This window comes from Vombatus ursinus, unplaced genomic scaffold, assembly GCF_900497805.2.
Source record: "Vombatus ursinus unplaced genomic scaffold, bare-nosed wombat genome assembly UNPS02014848.1, whole genome shotgun sequence".
In the NCBI taxonomy this organism is placed as follows: Eukaryota; Metazoa; Chordata; class Mammalia; order Diprotodontia; family Vombatidae; genus Vombatus; species Vombatus ursinus.
The window spans coordinates 3,624,281-3,639,500 of NW_020954626.1; the positions used below are offsets into that span (position 1 = coordinate 3,624,281).

Sequence of the window (15,220 nt, forward strand, 5' to 3'; positions counted from 1 at the left end):
AATAATTTATGGATCAGTGGGATCTCTGATCTACTTGTTACACTCGACACTCTGAATAAACATACGAATGGACCAATAAGCGTGGCTTCTCTGCCAGCCCCCTATCCCCTCCATAAGCCGACTTATCATAGTGCCTGAAGCTTATCATCTGTCCCATTACAGACTGCTTCCTCCCATGTCATAGTCATCTATCCTTGTGGCTCAGTACAAACTATCTGGCAGAAATGAATTTCCCCTTTGGGAAAAAGGTTGCTAGTGAAAAAGAGTGAGAACAAATGGTTGGTTGGTGGAGAGAAAGTAGAAGAGCTAACAAAGGTTAGAGGTAGAGATTGAGGAAACAAGTAACGTGGAAAATTCCAAGACGCCATTTCATAGGGGTAAACTTCATAGGGGTAATGCTCCCTCCTCCAAAGATTATTATTCCCATCAGCCTACACCCCAGATTGAAAGATCACTTTGGAGCTTTTATGTTTCTAAAATGTTTCTACCTCAAGTCTCCAGTCAAGATTATGGCAAACTTGGAAAGAAGACAGTCCTTACAGGTAACCTGTGCAAAGACAAGTAAGTAACCCAGGACCACTTACCATCTCTACCTCCACTCCCCACTCCCCTGCAATCTGAAGATACCTTATATGACTTTCTAATATGTGTGAAATCCAGTGATAAAATCTAGTTATCCACAGAATAACAATATTATTGTTAACTCTGAATTATTTGACACCAAAATTCAAATGGGATTGAAGTAAAAAAACAAAAACAAACAATGCAGGTTAATCATCCCACAAAGCTACAAACTGAGAGAGAATCTTGCATAGTAGATAAAAATTTGGCCTCAAAGCCAGGAAGACTTAGGTTCAAGTCTTTTCTTTGACACACACTGGCAATGAGACTCTGGGCTTACCTTCTCAATGCCCTAGACAACGTTCCAAAACTATAACTTGTAGAGAAGGTACAGACTTGTATTGGAGGGATTTTCTTCACTAGGGAGTTCCCTATACCAATGAAATCACAGGTCCAATCCCTATTCCTGTCCCTAAGGCCTTACAGAATGCAACCTTAAGCAAAGAAGGAAAGAGTTACCTGCTATTTTTTTTCCCTTTTTAAACTTGAGTCTTCTAAAATTTAAAATAAATAAATAAAAACAACCCATGGCAAAGCATCCTTACTTTGTCAGCAAAATGCTGAATGATAAAAGCTTTGTTTGACAGACGGGGCTTTTCAAAGAGTGCACATTTGTTCAAATGTGTGTTGTACAACTTCTGGGCCCATGTGTCATCTGAACCTTTAGGCATCTAGAAAAGAAAATGACAACAGTTAGAATATAACTGTGATGCTCATCTGAAGCAATTAAGATGACAAGCTACACTTTTTGTCAACTACATAATACCTTTGACATTTACTTAAAGAACTCTTCTGTCTTCCTTATGTGTTTGTAGACTCACTTTGATGGTCTGTAGACCACAAACCAATTATTACTAAATAGTATAATTGAATATCTTTCCAAGGCTGACTTAAAGCATTCTTTTCTAATTTTTATTTAACATATTTCATCAAGTTGCAAATGAACAATTAAAAGGGCTTCTATACTAAAGGGCAAGCTAATGAAAGAGAAAATCTTATAGCTACGTGTCTTCTTGATATGTTAAAAAATCAGGACAAGCTTATGGGAAGATAATATTTATCATACATATTGAACACATTCAGAAAGAGACAAATTTTTTTATCAAATACCAGATGGGGAAGCTATGGCTAGCATTTTAAAAAGATCAGAGGATTTTAGTGGTACAAACTCAATATAAACCAATAATGTGATAGGGCAGTCAAAAAATCTAACCAATTTTCATCTATAATAAGACAAAGAAAGAGGGTCCAAAATGAGAAAAGTCATATTATAGCCACTATATTCTACTCTTTTTGGATGATATCTGGAAAACTGTTCAGTTCTAGGTGACATCTCTTACAGACACTGGTAAACGGGAAAAATATCCAAAGTTAAGCAACCAGGATCATAGATTTAGAGCTAGAAAGGACCTCAGAGTTCAACTAGTCCAACTACCTTTTTCTAAATGAGAAAACATAAGGCCAGAAAGGTTTAAATGACTTGCCTAAGATTACACAGGTTGTAAAAGAAGTAGGATTTGGACCCAGGTCCTCTGACTTCAGATCTAGTGTTCTCCCCTATATAACTATGCTTCATATCTGTGTATAACTAAAGTCAGTAGCATACAGCAAAGTAGCTAAAATTCTATAGGTAGACCTTAAACCTGAAAAATAAACAACCCTTGAAATTTTGGACAATAGGGGAATTTATACCTATTATCCAAATTTTTTTTGGTCAGAGTTGAGATTTCATTAGTGTAGGGAATTCCCAGTGTATCCCATCAATGCAGATTGGTAAGTGGTGTATAGTGTTGGAGGATTGCCCATATCACTAAGGGGTTAAATGATTTGCCCATGGTTACAGATATCATGTGTCAGAAGTATGAACCTATGTCTTTTTGACTCAAAGGCTGCTGTCCCATCTATCATTGAATAACCGACTAACATGAAGTCTGATAGAGTAGAAGATGTTGAAGAATCTTGAGACTATACCATCTGAAACTCAGTTGAAGGAAATGGGAATATTTAAACAAGAGAAAAGACTTGAGGAAACATGGTAGCCCTCTTCTAGTAGATGAAGGAGGATCATATGGAAGGAGAGATTAGTCTTACTCTGCTTAGCCCCATAGCAAAGAACTAGGAATAATGGGTAGAAGCTATAGAGAATCAGATTTAGGTTTAATGTAATGAAAAAGTTTCTAATAATTAGAATTACCCAACATTGCACTGGCTGTCTTGAGAGGTAGGGTTCCTGTCCATTAGAAGTTTTCAAGGAAAGGCTAGATGACATAGAGGATTTTTGTTCAAGTATGAACGGGTTGGTTGGACAAGATGGCCTTCATGGTCCCTTTCAACTCTGTGATTCCATGATATTTAGTTATATTTTAAATTATCAGATAGCAAAGATATCACTCACCAATATATTTAAAACATTATGGTCTCTACATGTTTCTTGAGGATAGGAACACCACAGTTTAAAAATTAAAACTTTGTTGTCGTTTAGTCATTTTAGTTGTATCCAACTCTCCGTGACCCCATTTGGGATTTTCTTGGCAAAGATATTCAGTATCTTTGCCAAGAAATGATTTGCCATTTCCTTCTCTAGCTCATTTTACAGATGAGGAAACTGAGGCAAATCAGAGTTAAATGATTTGCCCAAGGTTACACAGCTAGTAGGTGTCTGAGGCTGGATTTGAACTCAGGTCTTCCTGACTCCAGGCTGAGCACTCTATCCACTGGGTTGCCTAACTGCCCATAAAACTAAAGCAACTCTAACTTAAATTTATACAGGTAGCACAATGTAAAGAATGCTGTCTCTGGAATCATATAGGTCAAATTCTGCCTTTAATTTTTTCACTTGTGAAAACTTGGGCAAGTTACTTCCTCCTTGGGCCCAAATTACCTCATCTACAGAACAAGGAGGTTGGTTAGCTGGTCTCTGAGTTCTCTTCCAACTCTAGACCTATGATACTAAGTTGTAAATGTAAGTATTATCTTGAAAACATTTTCATCTTAGAAATAAACAAAATGTTCCCAATGTTACATTACAGAAACTTAAAGTATTATGTCTAGACATTATACTAAGGGAAAATAGTAGCCAATATATATTATAGGCAAATAATGTCAAGGCAGCATGGTATAGTGGATAGCTCAGCTACTTACTATGACTTCAGACTAGAGCAACTTTTCTGGGCCTCAGTTTCCTAATCTGCCAAATGAGAGAGGCATACTCTATGACTTCTAAGGTCCTTTCCGGCTTTAGAGCTGTAATTCTACAAAGGACGAAAATTTACCTTATTTACTGATTCCTCATAGAGAGCCAAAAATGTTAGGGACCTTAGAAATGATCTAATCTAACCCTCTTATTTTACAGATGAGGAAAATAATTCCAGGTAATATCAATGATTTGCCTTAGATCCCATAGCTGTCATCAATCACTAAAGAATGCTAGTTATTCAAATGTTAAAGATCTCTCATTTATCTATACCTGTACTAAAGAAGAAAATAAGCCAATAATTCATTAAGTTTTTGTTTATTCCTCTAATGACAAGGGTGATCATTGGTTAATTTAAATAATGCCTTATGGCTTCATTATGAGTGTAATAGTATAAAAATGAAATGCTAAACTTGGATTTCTAAAGTCAACTGTAAGACTTGTAAAATTCAAATATATGGAAAAACTTATAAATTTATATTCCATTAATTCAGAATTGGTGATAATGTTTGTAGGTAATCAAGCTGAAGTTTATTTGAAAAAAAAAAGGGTTTGCTAATCAACTTTTGTAAACACAACTACAGAGTGGATGTTTAAGCTACTGTTATGAAACTATTATGAAAGCTGTTAGTAAGTACCTTCAAGTAGCCACTTGCTTACAAACAACTGGTATGCTAATTACAAAGAATATAATTTTTCCATCAAAGTAGGTTTCCTGCAGACATCTACTATGGAACACTTAGATTCAAAGAATATTAGAGAAATAAGTAACCTTGCAAATAATCTGGCCTATCTCCTTGATTTTAAAGATGAAGAAAGTAACAAAACTGAATTTCTTTTCCAAGTGTTTACTAATTCAAACTAGCTTTTCCCTAGCTTTTCTGAGGTTGGCAGGTGACACAGTGGATAGAATGATAGACCTGGAATCAGGAACACATAAGTTTAAATTTGGTCTCATACATTTACTAGCTGGATTATCCTGGGCAAGTCACTTAACTTCTGTCTGCCTTAATGTCCTCAACTGTAAAATGGGGATAATAATAACACCTACCTCACAAGGCTATTGCGAAGATAAAATGAGGTAATATTTGTAAAGCACTTAGCAGTGCCTAGCACATAGTAATAAATAATAATAAATTAATAAATAAATGTTTTATAAATACTTGTTCCCTTCTCCTCTTCCTGATTTGTTTGAAATAGTAAAGTTTTAATTGTACTTTCAAAACTTATATGGCTAATGGCCTTCACGAAGATAGAATTCATTACTCAAAACAAATAATCAGCTTTGACAATTGAAGTCATTTTACTGTAAAGCTTAATTCGTGATTTACTAGTTACTCTTTCCTGCTATGGATACTACTCAATGGTTAAACCATAGTCACGATACACATGAAACCAAATTTGATTCATTATCTTTGACAATGAAGGATAATAGTAGTAGCAAGGACAAAGAAATTGATAGATGATCTTGACCATCTTTTGAGCCATTTTTCTCCCACCTTCTTTAAGTGAGATGCTAATAATTAATGAAATTCCAAAAAACAGAGATAGCAAAAGAAAGGAGAAATGGTATATATGGAAAATCTACCACATGGGTAATCAGCCTCAGAGTAATTGAGAGTGGGTTGAAAAAACAGCTTTTTATGGGAAAACACAATCTGCATTATAATGTGATTTATATTCAATGTGGGTGTGAATTACTTAAAATTTTTTTCAAAGATAATTTAATACCAATGTTAAAAAAAATACAGCTTAAAAAGGGAGTCAATCATATTAAACATATTCTACTATTGAACAAAAAGGAATTATACACACACTGATAGGACTAATGCATGACCAGAATTTCCAGACAAGAAACTGAAAATATTCTCTCACATAGTTTAGAATGAGATTTAAAAACAAACGAACAAAAAATGCCATGTTCCTATCCAGCATTAGCAAAATGGAACTTATGGGAGTTAGCAACCTCCCACAACTAAGAAACATGGTTGTATGGGAACTGGTACACACAAATGAGAAAAAAACGATTGTTGAGCTATGGTATTCACTACCAAGGGGTTAAGAAAGGCACTCTAAAATAAGCCATACTTGGCGTATGAATCACTACTTGACCAACTCTAACCCTCCTAAGCTTATTGTACCCCTTACAATAGACCTTAAGTACTCAGTTGGAAATATTTTACCTACCTTGCACTCTTCATCCAACAAATCCAGAATGCCCAGTTTTGCTTCAATAAGGTTAATACAAGGTTGATTGTCATAAAAATCTATGAGTGTCCATGGAATCTGCTCCTTCATGTACTCTTCTTGTTCTAGTTTAAAGACGTGCTATGGGGGGGGGAAGTCATCTTTGTAACCATCAGCATCAAAATACATGGATTAAGTCTATTAACCACATTTATTGAGGATCTGTGTTATTAAGAACATTATAAAACTCCTGCTGGTTTCCAGATACTGCAATCTACTCAGGGAAATAGAATGAGGACATCTGAAACCATATAAGAAAACTTACCAAACATTTGCTACTCATCACCTCAGAATATGAGTAATTTTGAATGTGGTTGGTCTAGATAGCAGAGGGTTTAAATGCTAACTTTTTTTTCCCCCAGAAATCTTTCTAAAATACATTTTCCTGACTTCTTAAATTGTTGTACTATGCAATGAATGTGTCTGTAGATGTAGATATAGATGATGTAGGGGCATAGAGATGAAAGGTTTACCTTCATTTTAGTACTATTTACTACATGAATTCCATGCCAATGGAAAGCAAATTCCTACTGCCCTCTATTCCAATGCAAAAGCTGAGTGCTGTGTGTTAGCAGCACACTTATGAATTATGGTTACCACTGTCTCTGAATACAATGGTATCTGTCTTTTTTCATTTTGTTAATGATAAGTAGTCTCCATTTAAGACAACAGAAGCATTTGACTGGGACCATAATTATTCAGCTTTCCTCTCAAAGTTTTTATGTCAAAGTGAAACTGAATCTCTGGGCCCCAGAAACACTGCCAAGTTGTCAAAGTGTTTGAAGGTAAATGTGGATATAGAATACAATGTCTCAAGTTATTCTAGATTTATAAAATAGTGCCTAAAACCCCTCAAGCTCAAATCAGTAAGCCCAACATAGTTATCCAAACCCCAAAATTTATTGGATGAAAACTGAGAGATATGATACTAAGAATTAAGTAACTATATAAACATCATGATAAATTATATATAGCTCAATTGAGCTGGTGAATGACAAGTTGTTGTTGTTGTTGTTTTAACAGATTTTAGTTCTTGACACTGACATAGGGGAAAACTGCTATTTGGATTCTTGTGGGAGTTTGACAGGATTTATATTTTCATTCACGCTATATTATGTTTTTGACCTTAAAGGCAATGCTATCTTATTTTCACATTTGCGCTAAGGAGTTTGATTTACTATATAACTGAATCCTTTTTTCCTATGTAAATATCCTCTTTAATTCAAGCATCTCCAAACACCATAATAATTCAGTGGGATATTTTATATACCTGCTATATAGGAGGGTAAAAAACAAGGCTAAAGAAACTTTTCCATTGACTCACTGAGCAACCATTATTCAAGAAAACGAGTTCTTTCAGGGAGGGGGTGTGCTTCACACCATAAAATCGTGAGTCTAACATGGGGAGATTTAATTTCTAATTCTAATCATGTAACACTGCAAATAAGAGTTAAGGTGCAATCTTAGCATTACATAAAATCACCTCAAACACACAACAAAAGGCAGTGTCTGTATTCTCCAAACCACTTCCTATCATGCTACTCTAAGAACTTCATTTAGGGGCACAAGATTCTCAGTGTAGCTCCACTGAGCATTCTAGGGGCAGCGTACATTAGGAGTCTACACAGACCATGGCATACTCTAGATATTATATTAATTATTAATCATCATTTCCTAAACTATTCTAAACATGAGAAAATAAGTATAATTTGGGAATTCATTTCAGGAATCAGATTTCAAATACAACTCAGATTTTTCAAAGGAATCACTTTTTAGCAGAGGGGAATGTAATAAAGAAAATTCTTACCATGTTGAATTGTTGCTGTAGTTTCTCATTGGCATAGTTGATGCAAAATTGTTCAAAGCTATTTATCTCAAATGTTTCAAACCTGTAAAACCAAAGATAATTGGCTGTTTAAATAGACAAACACATACAAAACTCTGCACAACAGAAACATTAAGGAAAGCCCTAAATTATCTGAAATTCTCTCTCCAAAGTAATGAAGTTTGACTACTTTCTTGGAAGAGGGTTCCAAGTCAATGACATTGACCATGAACCTGAATGTCCACCAGACTCCAGAAAGATAACAGAAAAGCATAAACATATTGTACTATCAGGACAATAAGCTTTGGAAATCTCACCCCAAAGTGGAAGATATTTAAAGTCATCAATAAAGATATTATGGTACTATTGAAGTACTAATATAGCACTAATAAATGCACATAGTACAGTGTTTGGGGTCATTATAGTACTTCCTCAATGGTCGATTGAAATCACCATTATTCCAATGAGAATACCAAGAGAGCTTGGTACAAATGGCACAGGAACAAAAAATTAAGCAGAGTTTTGTGTGTGTTTGTCTATTTTGTCTATTTTTTAAAAAGCATAGTTCATAAATGAAAAGTATTACACTGAACACAAATATACAATAAGGAATTTAACAGTAAAAAGTAGAATATATTGAAGGGAAGAGTTAGGGTCAGATTAGATTTATAATTCAATTCAATTCAATATAATACACATTTATTAAGTGCCTACTATGTTCAACGCACTATGCTGGGTGCTGAAGACACCAAAGATGAAACTAAAACATAGAGATAGCCCTCAAAGAGTTTTTAATACAGTAGGTAAAGAAGATATATACACAAACAAATATAATACAAGTCAGATTCTAATGGGAACATAAGAGAAGTCTAAAGAAGGAAGCATGTTAGATTTGAGGAAGAAAGGATAACTTCCAGCTCTAGGAAGCAAAAACAAAAAAAGCAAAAAAACTTCATATAGGAGGTATGGGACAACTCTGAGACTTTTCTGATTTCTTCACCATGCTACCCACATTAAGTACCTTCCTTTTTAGACATTTGTATGTTGTCTTCTCCCACTGGAATGTGAACTCCTTGAGGGTAGGGATTTCTTTTCTTTTTTTGTCTTTGTATTCCCAGTGGTTAGCACAGTGCCAGACACATAGTGGGTGCTTAATAAATGTGTACTGACTATTTGAGCATTTGATTTGGGCCTGGCAGAAAGAAGATAGTTTCAACACAACAAAGATATCAGGTGAATCCATTCCAGGTGTGGTGGATACCATGTTTAAAGGTATAGAGATGGAAAAGTTTAATGATAATTTATCACAAGAGAGAGTCAAAGCAAAAATGTTTTACTAGACTGAGTAAGCTAGAGTTGGATCCCAGTTTAATTTTTACATAATGTAAGATAATTACATTACTACCATGACGAAATTCTTTAATCCAAACGGGCAAAAGTTAGAGTATCGAATAACACCTTGAAGTTATTTGGTTATTTCTCTTTAGAAGTAAATTTTCCACCACTCAAATGAATTAATCTGTTATAAGTTTTATGGAACACCACTAAAAATTAACATAATACACTTACCCATAAATATCCAGCACTCCAATAAAAGAGTGCTGCTTTACAGCAGAATGAAGAGCTTGATTGACATGATCTACAATCCAGTTAAAGAGTTTAGCATAGATATGTTTGGCCAAGGCATCCCGAGCATTAGTGGCCTGAAATTTGGGAATTGGTTTGATATAGGTCTCAGTTGCAGTAGCCAGCTTCCTATGGCAAAGCCAATGACACATTTCTTCATATTCAACTCCCATAAGATCACAGAAAATGATAAGAGGCTCATGTTTTGGCTGCCAAAATAAAATGGCTCATTTAGATAAGTCATATAACAAGAATTTTCCAGAACATATTTGTGAAGGTAGAAAGTACAAAACAGGATATTCTCTGACATAAAAAAAAGAATTTGCCAAGGTCATCAGATGATGACTACTATAGTAGCAATGCTAATAACACAAATTAATGTATAAAAACTATTAATAATTATTATTTATTTTCTATAGATAAATCGAATTTGTATAGTGCTTCATGTTTTCCCAAAGCATTTTACACAAATTCTCATTTAATTCTTTCAAATTAGTTTATTTTTATTCTGAATTTAAACACTAAATAAGATTAACATTTCCATATATATAACAGAACAAAAAAAAGATTACACAGTCTAATTTGATTCTTCATCAAGTTCATAAAAACAACATTACTATCCCTACTTCATAAATGAGGAAACTAAGGCAGAGAGAACTGGTCAATGACCAAGATCAAGGTCATACAGCTGATTAACAACAGAGCTAGGGCTACAATCTAGGTCTCCTGCTTTTATCACAGCACTATACTTCTCCATTTTTCCTTCTTTTTGTCTAGCTACCAATTCATTGTAAATACAAATATATTAAGCATTTGTTAGCAAACAGCATTATTGAAATCATGGCACTATTCCCTAAAATAAGCATCTTAAATGTACATACATGAATACTACGTCATTTGAAAGTAGGTCAGTACATTCTATACTTATTTTCTTGCATGGAGTCATCACTTCCTGAGCTAAACTTCCCTGCTTTGCTATGTAGAAACTACTTATTTTAAACAGCACAGGAACATTTGCCTATATTAAGTAAAAGCACATTTGAGACCTAACAACCAATATTATCATAAAACAAGGAATAGAAACTATTCCATCCCAAATGGATTAAAATTAAAGTTCAAATATTCTAGTCATATATCAATATCAGATGAACTAAATCTCTAAGAAAATTTGCTAATATCAAGAATAATGAGGATAAATAAATGAAGGATACTCTCTGATAATATGTGTTCAATATTTTTTCTATTATAACCATAGAAGAAAAAAAGGAAGAGAGGAAGGAAGCAGAAATCTCATTTTAAGAAAACTTTAAGATAAAACATCTAATGATGGTGACAATACTGATCAGCAATAACTCACATGATTTTTCTATGATTTAGTTAGTGAAGTGAAATGGATAATGAAGTCAATTTAGAACTGGCAGGCATTGACACAATTTGGACAGAGGTTTTTATAAGTGAAGGCTAAATTAGCTTTTGAGTCCTGATTCTATGTTTTTGTCATCTATTTTCATTATGGCAATGTATATTTATAGTGCCAGCAGGGTTAAATTATTCAACTAAATGCTGGATCAGCATCATCAAAATCACAGCAACCCCAAACATAGAAGACTAAAATTCCCAAAAGAACTTATAATAGATCAGAAAAATCCATCAACAAAGCAAGCAAAACATGAAAACACTGATGTGATAAGAACTAGAAACTCTGATAAGGGTACCCAAGCTACCCAAGTTATCTTGCTCCATATTTAAGGAATTTGAGCCACAGAGTTGGTTGATTTGTTCCTTTTTTTTGGCGGGGGGAGGGGGAGAATTTGTAAACAGGAGGCTAGAAAACACTTTCATCATTAGAACAAAATGTAGTACAATCAAGCAAAACAGGTCATCAACCTCTGTCAGACAAGTTAAACTGGTGCATGTGTGTATATATCTATATAACTTAGATTTAGACAATACTTACAAACTAAATTGGTAACCACTTTGTTTTAAGGCATAAATACTTTAGCTTGATTATACACATTCTTAGAATGACTGGAACATGGCAGGATTATATTTCTTAAATATCAACTTGTCTCATTCATTCATCTCCTACAAAGGCTATGAAGCTTCTACATAGCTTCTGTAGCAGTTCTAATCACTGCCAAATCAACAAAGTTCTGGCTAAAAAAGAAAGATGGAAATTCAAAGGAGTAGAGAGGGATGAGGATGAGAATGAGTCCTGGGAAATGCTTTAAATCAACTGCATAACTAGTCTACTCTCAGAACAATCTTTTCTCCATATCTTAAGGTTAAGGGAAGTACACTGATGCTTTAAAAAAAAAGACTTACAGTGATGTCATGTGTTTTTTAAACTTGTATTAATAGTCTTGATTTTTAAAATTACAAAGATTTGGGAAAATTCAATGTGAAGGCAAAGTTAGTCATATGGGTATCAATGAGTTCACCTGAAAAAAAAAATGTGGTCTATAAGATTTCTTTAGAAGAAATCAAGGCCTAAATCAGATGAAAACTCATGCAGTCTCAACCCCACCATCTTTCGCAAAATTATCCAATGAGGTCAGGAAATATAAGCATGGGCACAAAGAGAATTCAGTGACTAGAACTGTGTTAGACTAAAGACCATAAAGAAGGGGTAATAGGGAAATAGATTTAGAGCTGGAAGAGATCAGAGAGATCATTTAATATTCATTGTTTTACAGATTAAGAAACTGAGACCCAGAGGTTAGTGGCTTACCTAAGGTCGCTACAAATATAATGATCATAGAATGAAAGAAAAAATATTCCTTCCATGTGGGTCAAACCTTTCTCCACAAAACAAACTGGCCAACATAATTTTACTATCTAAATGATTTATGAGATTTCCTCCTCAAATACCAAAGTAACTTCACGTGTCATATTTCTTTATCTTCTTGAAAAGTTCAGAAAAGAATAAAAATTTGCATTCTTATTGATCAAGAGCAAGCTAAATGAAAAACACCTTAAAGATTCATTTCATGTTTGCCACTGTTTGTTGTGACAGAAGAAAAAAAAGTGTTACACTCACAAACTTTTAAAAATTAGGATCAGAGAACAAATTTCTATTCAGACTACAAAATAAATTTTTAAAAAAATCTTAGTTCTATGATCAATTAAAGGATTGAGACAGAGAGGAATAAGGTAAATGAGGAAGAGCTATACTGCCTAGCCTAAGCAGAACTGCTCTGTGTTTCACTCATTTTGTGATCTACAGGAGTTCTGCATTCCTTGAGCTTAGGCAAAGTAATTATGGGATTTAGTGTTCATGGCTACTGGTGGGCTACCTTTTTTTGATGATAATGAAAAAGGTAGAGAGAATGACAAAGAGAAAGAACAAGGGCAAGAAAGCCCCAAAATGTCACAACCTATTATTCTCTAGTGCAGCAGAAAGAGCAATGGATTTAGAGTCAGAAGACCTGGGTTCAAATTTTGGCTGTGACACTTCCTAGATGTCCCACGGCATGTCACTTATTCTCTCATGTTTTCAGTTTTCCTTTTCCATAAAATGAGGAGGTTGAACTAGACAATATCTAAGGACTCTTCAAACTCTAAATCTTTGATCCTATAATACTAAAGGAAGACAGAAACACGGAGAGTCAGAGGTAGACAGATATCTACAAAGAAAAAAGAGATTAAAGCAAGACACCCAAAGAAAAGGTCTCATAACACGCATAATTTCAGAGAGACATACACAGAGAGACCCATAAAGACACAGAAGAATAAAAGGTTAAAACACACACACACACACACACACACACACACACGGAGAAACTTTCAGGAGGAAAACCTCTAACCTCTCTATATATCAGATCTTTCATCTTCTATAATAATAATAATAATAATAATAATGATTAACATTTATATAGTGCTTACTATGTACCAGGCACCATGCTAAGCACTTTACAAACTAAAGGACAACACTAGACCATGGGTTCTTAACCTGAGGCCCATTGAACTTGCTTTTTAAAAAAATATTTTGATTACTGCTCTTCAACATAATTGGATTCCTTTATCCCAGATCTTTTATTTCATGAATTAAAAAATATCATTCTAAAAAGAGGTTTAAAAAGAGGTCTATAGGCTTTCCCAGAATGTCCACAGGGTCTATGACACAAAAAAAGTTAAGAACCCCTGTGTGAGATCATCTCTGAGATTTTATGGTCTTTTGTGGGCATTCTACAAAGAAGGTCACTAGTAACTTTAAAGTCGATATTGTATTTTCAAAACTGTAGGCATAAATTGAGATACTAATTCTTGCTAACGATACTTAGACCAAATGGTACTCTGCCCCATCAACCAAAAGAGATTAAGTTAAAGGACAATCCGCTTGTAGACTGAAGGTTTTCCACTATCATTCTAAAGATTAAAAGGCTTTCAGGAGGTCACAAAACAAGAGCACTAGAACTGGAACTCAAGTCTCTTTATTTCTAGGTCAGTACTCAAGGCATTGTATGAAACTGTTTCTCTAATATGTTCTTAAAGAGATGTTAAGTATGTGTGTTTTCATTTAAAAAACCAAACCAAACAAAAAGCATTATTAATCCTAAAACACAACCACAATCATTTTTAAAATGTTTTAGACTTACAGGTATTGAGCAGCTCTCTGAGTCCCGGGAAGTAAACCCAACATTGCCAAGGTGAAGGATGCCAGCAAGTATTCGGAAAATTCCCATCTGATAGGACTCATTAATTCCTCAAATAATATTAGAACAGTATAATAAATAAGTAGCAAATTTCACAAAAGGGACTTTTAGGTACACAGCCAAATCCCGATTATCAATAGATTATATACATGGAAACATGGTAAATCAGACTTTCAACTCTGTTAACATTATTATAACATGCATAATTTCGGAGAGACATACACAGAGACCTATAAAAGGAGAAACTTTCAGGAACAACACCCCTAACCTCTCTACATATTAGACCTTTCATCTTCTATAATTATAATAATAATAATATAATTCAATATATAATTGTGTATACATTATATATAATATATAATTAATTATAATAATAATAACATATTGAGCACAAGCCCTTTGCAGACATTAGCAATGTCTCTGTTTATTCTTACTCAGACTATAGCCTGAAACCCAACAGGAGTCAATTTTTTTTTTCCTATAAGCCCTAAGGATGGTATAAATCATACAGAGTACAAGATTAGAAAATGAAGGAAGTTTTGGTCAAGTTAAAGTTGTATATCAGTCCAACAGATGACATTGTCCATTCCTAACATGAGGGAGAACAGAAAGGAGCTACGGAAGGAGCCAAGCTGAAGACAGCTTTTCAACTTTTTCTCATTCTGGTGGCTTCATTATCTTGTATAAGGTATCATGACTTACCAGAACATTAGGCATAACTATATTTGAATGAAAATATCAAAATGCATTCTAGCTAAACATAAAGTATTTTTAATTATATAATCCATGTCTCCAGCAGAATCCTCCCTTAATGTGATTAAGAGTTAAATCTAATGTAAGTATCTCTATCTCTTAGATGTTATGAGTTTTTCCATTTTTTTTGTTCTTACCCAGTCTTACATTAAATATTTCAAATTCACAATCTATTAATTTGCAATGAAATTCCTCTCAAAGAGTATACTCACTTAGAAAGTAAATTAAGCTGGGATTACTTTTCAAGGTACTATAATATTTATTATAAGTTACTAATATTCTGATGCACTAAAATAGTTC

The 15,220-nt window shown here is 34.0% G+C and overlaps 1 protein-coding gene across 4 annotated transcripts in view; it reads right to left on the minus strand.

The window, feature by feature from the left end:
- Window positions 1-15,220, minus strand: part of MYO5A (myosin VA) — a 227,318-nt gene that overhangs the window by 98,283 nt on the left and 113,815 nt on the right. For all 4 annotated transcript variants that reach the window (XM_027840790.1, XM_027840789.1, XM_027840788.1 and 1 more), the window contains exons 9-13: window positions 14,111-14,217; window positions 9,456-9,721; window positions 7,869-7,950; window positions 6,002-6,142; window positions 1,167-1,292 (exon numbers count right to left, since the gene is read on the minus strand). In XM_027840790.1, coding sequence (XP_027696591.1) covers window positions 1,167-1,292; window positions 6,002-6,142; window positions 7,869-7,950; window positions 9,456-9,721; window positions 14,111-14,217 — 722 coding nt within the window. The remainder of the gene's footprint in view (window positions 1-1,166; window positions 1,293-6,001; window positions 6,143-7,868; window positions 7,951-9,455; window positions 9,722-14,110; window positions 14,218-15,220) is intronic.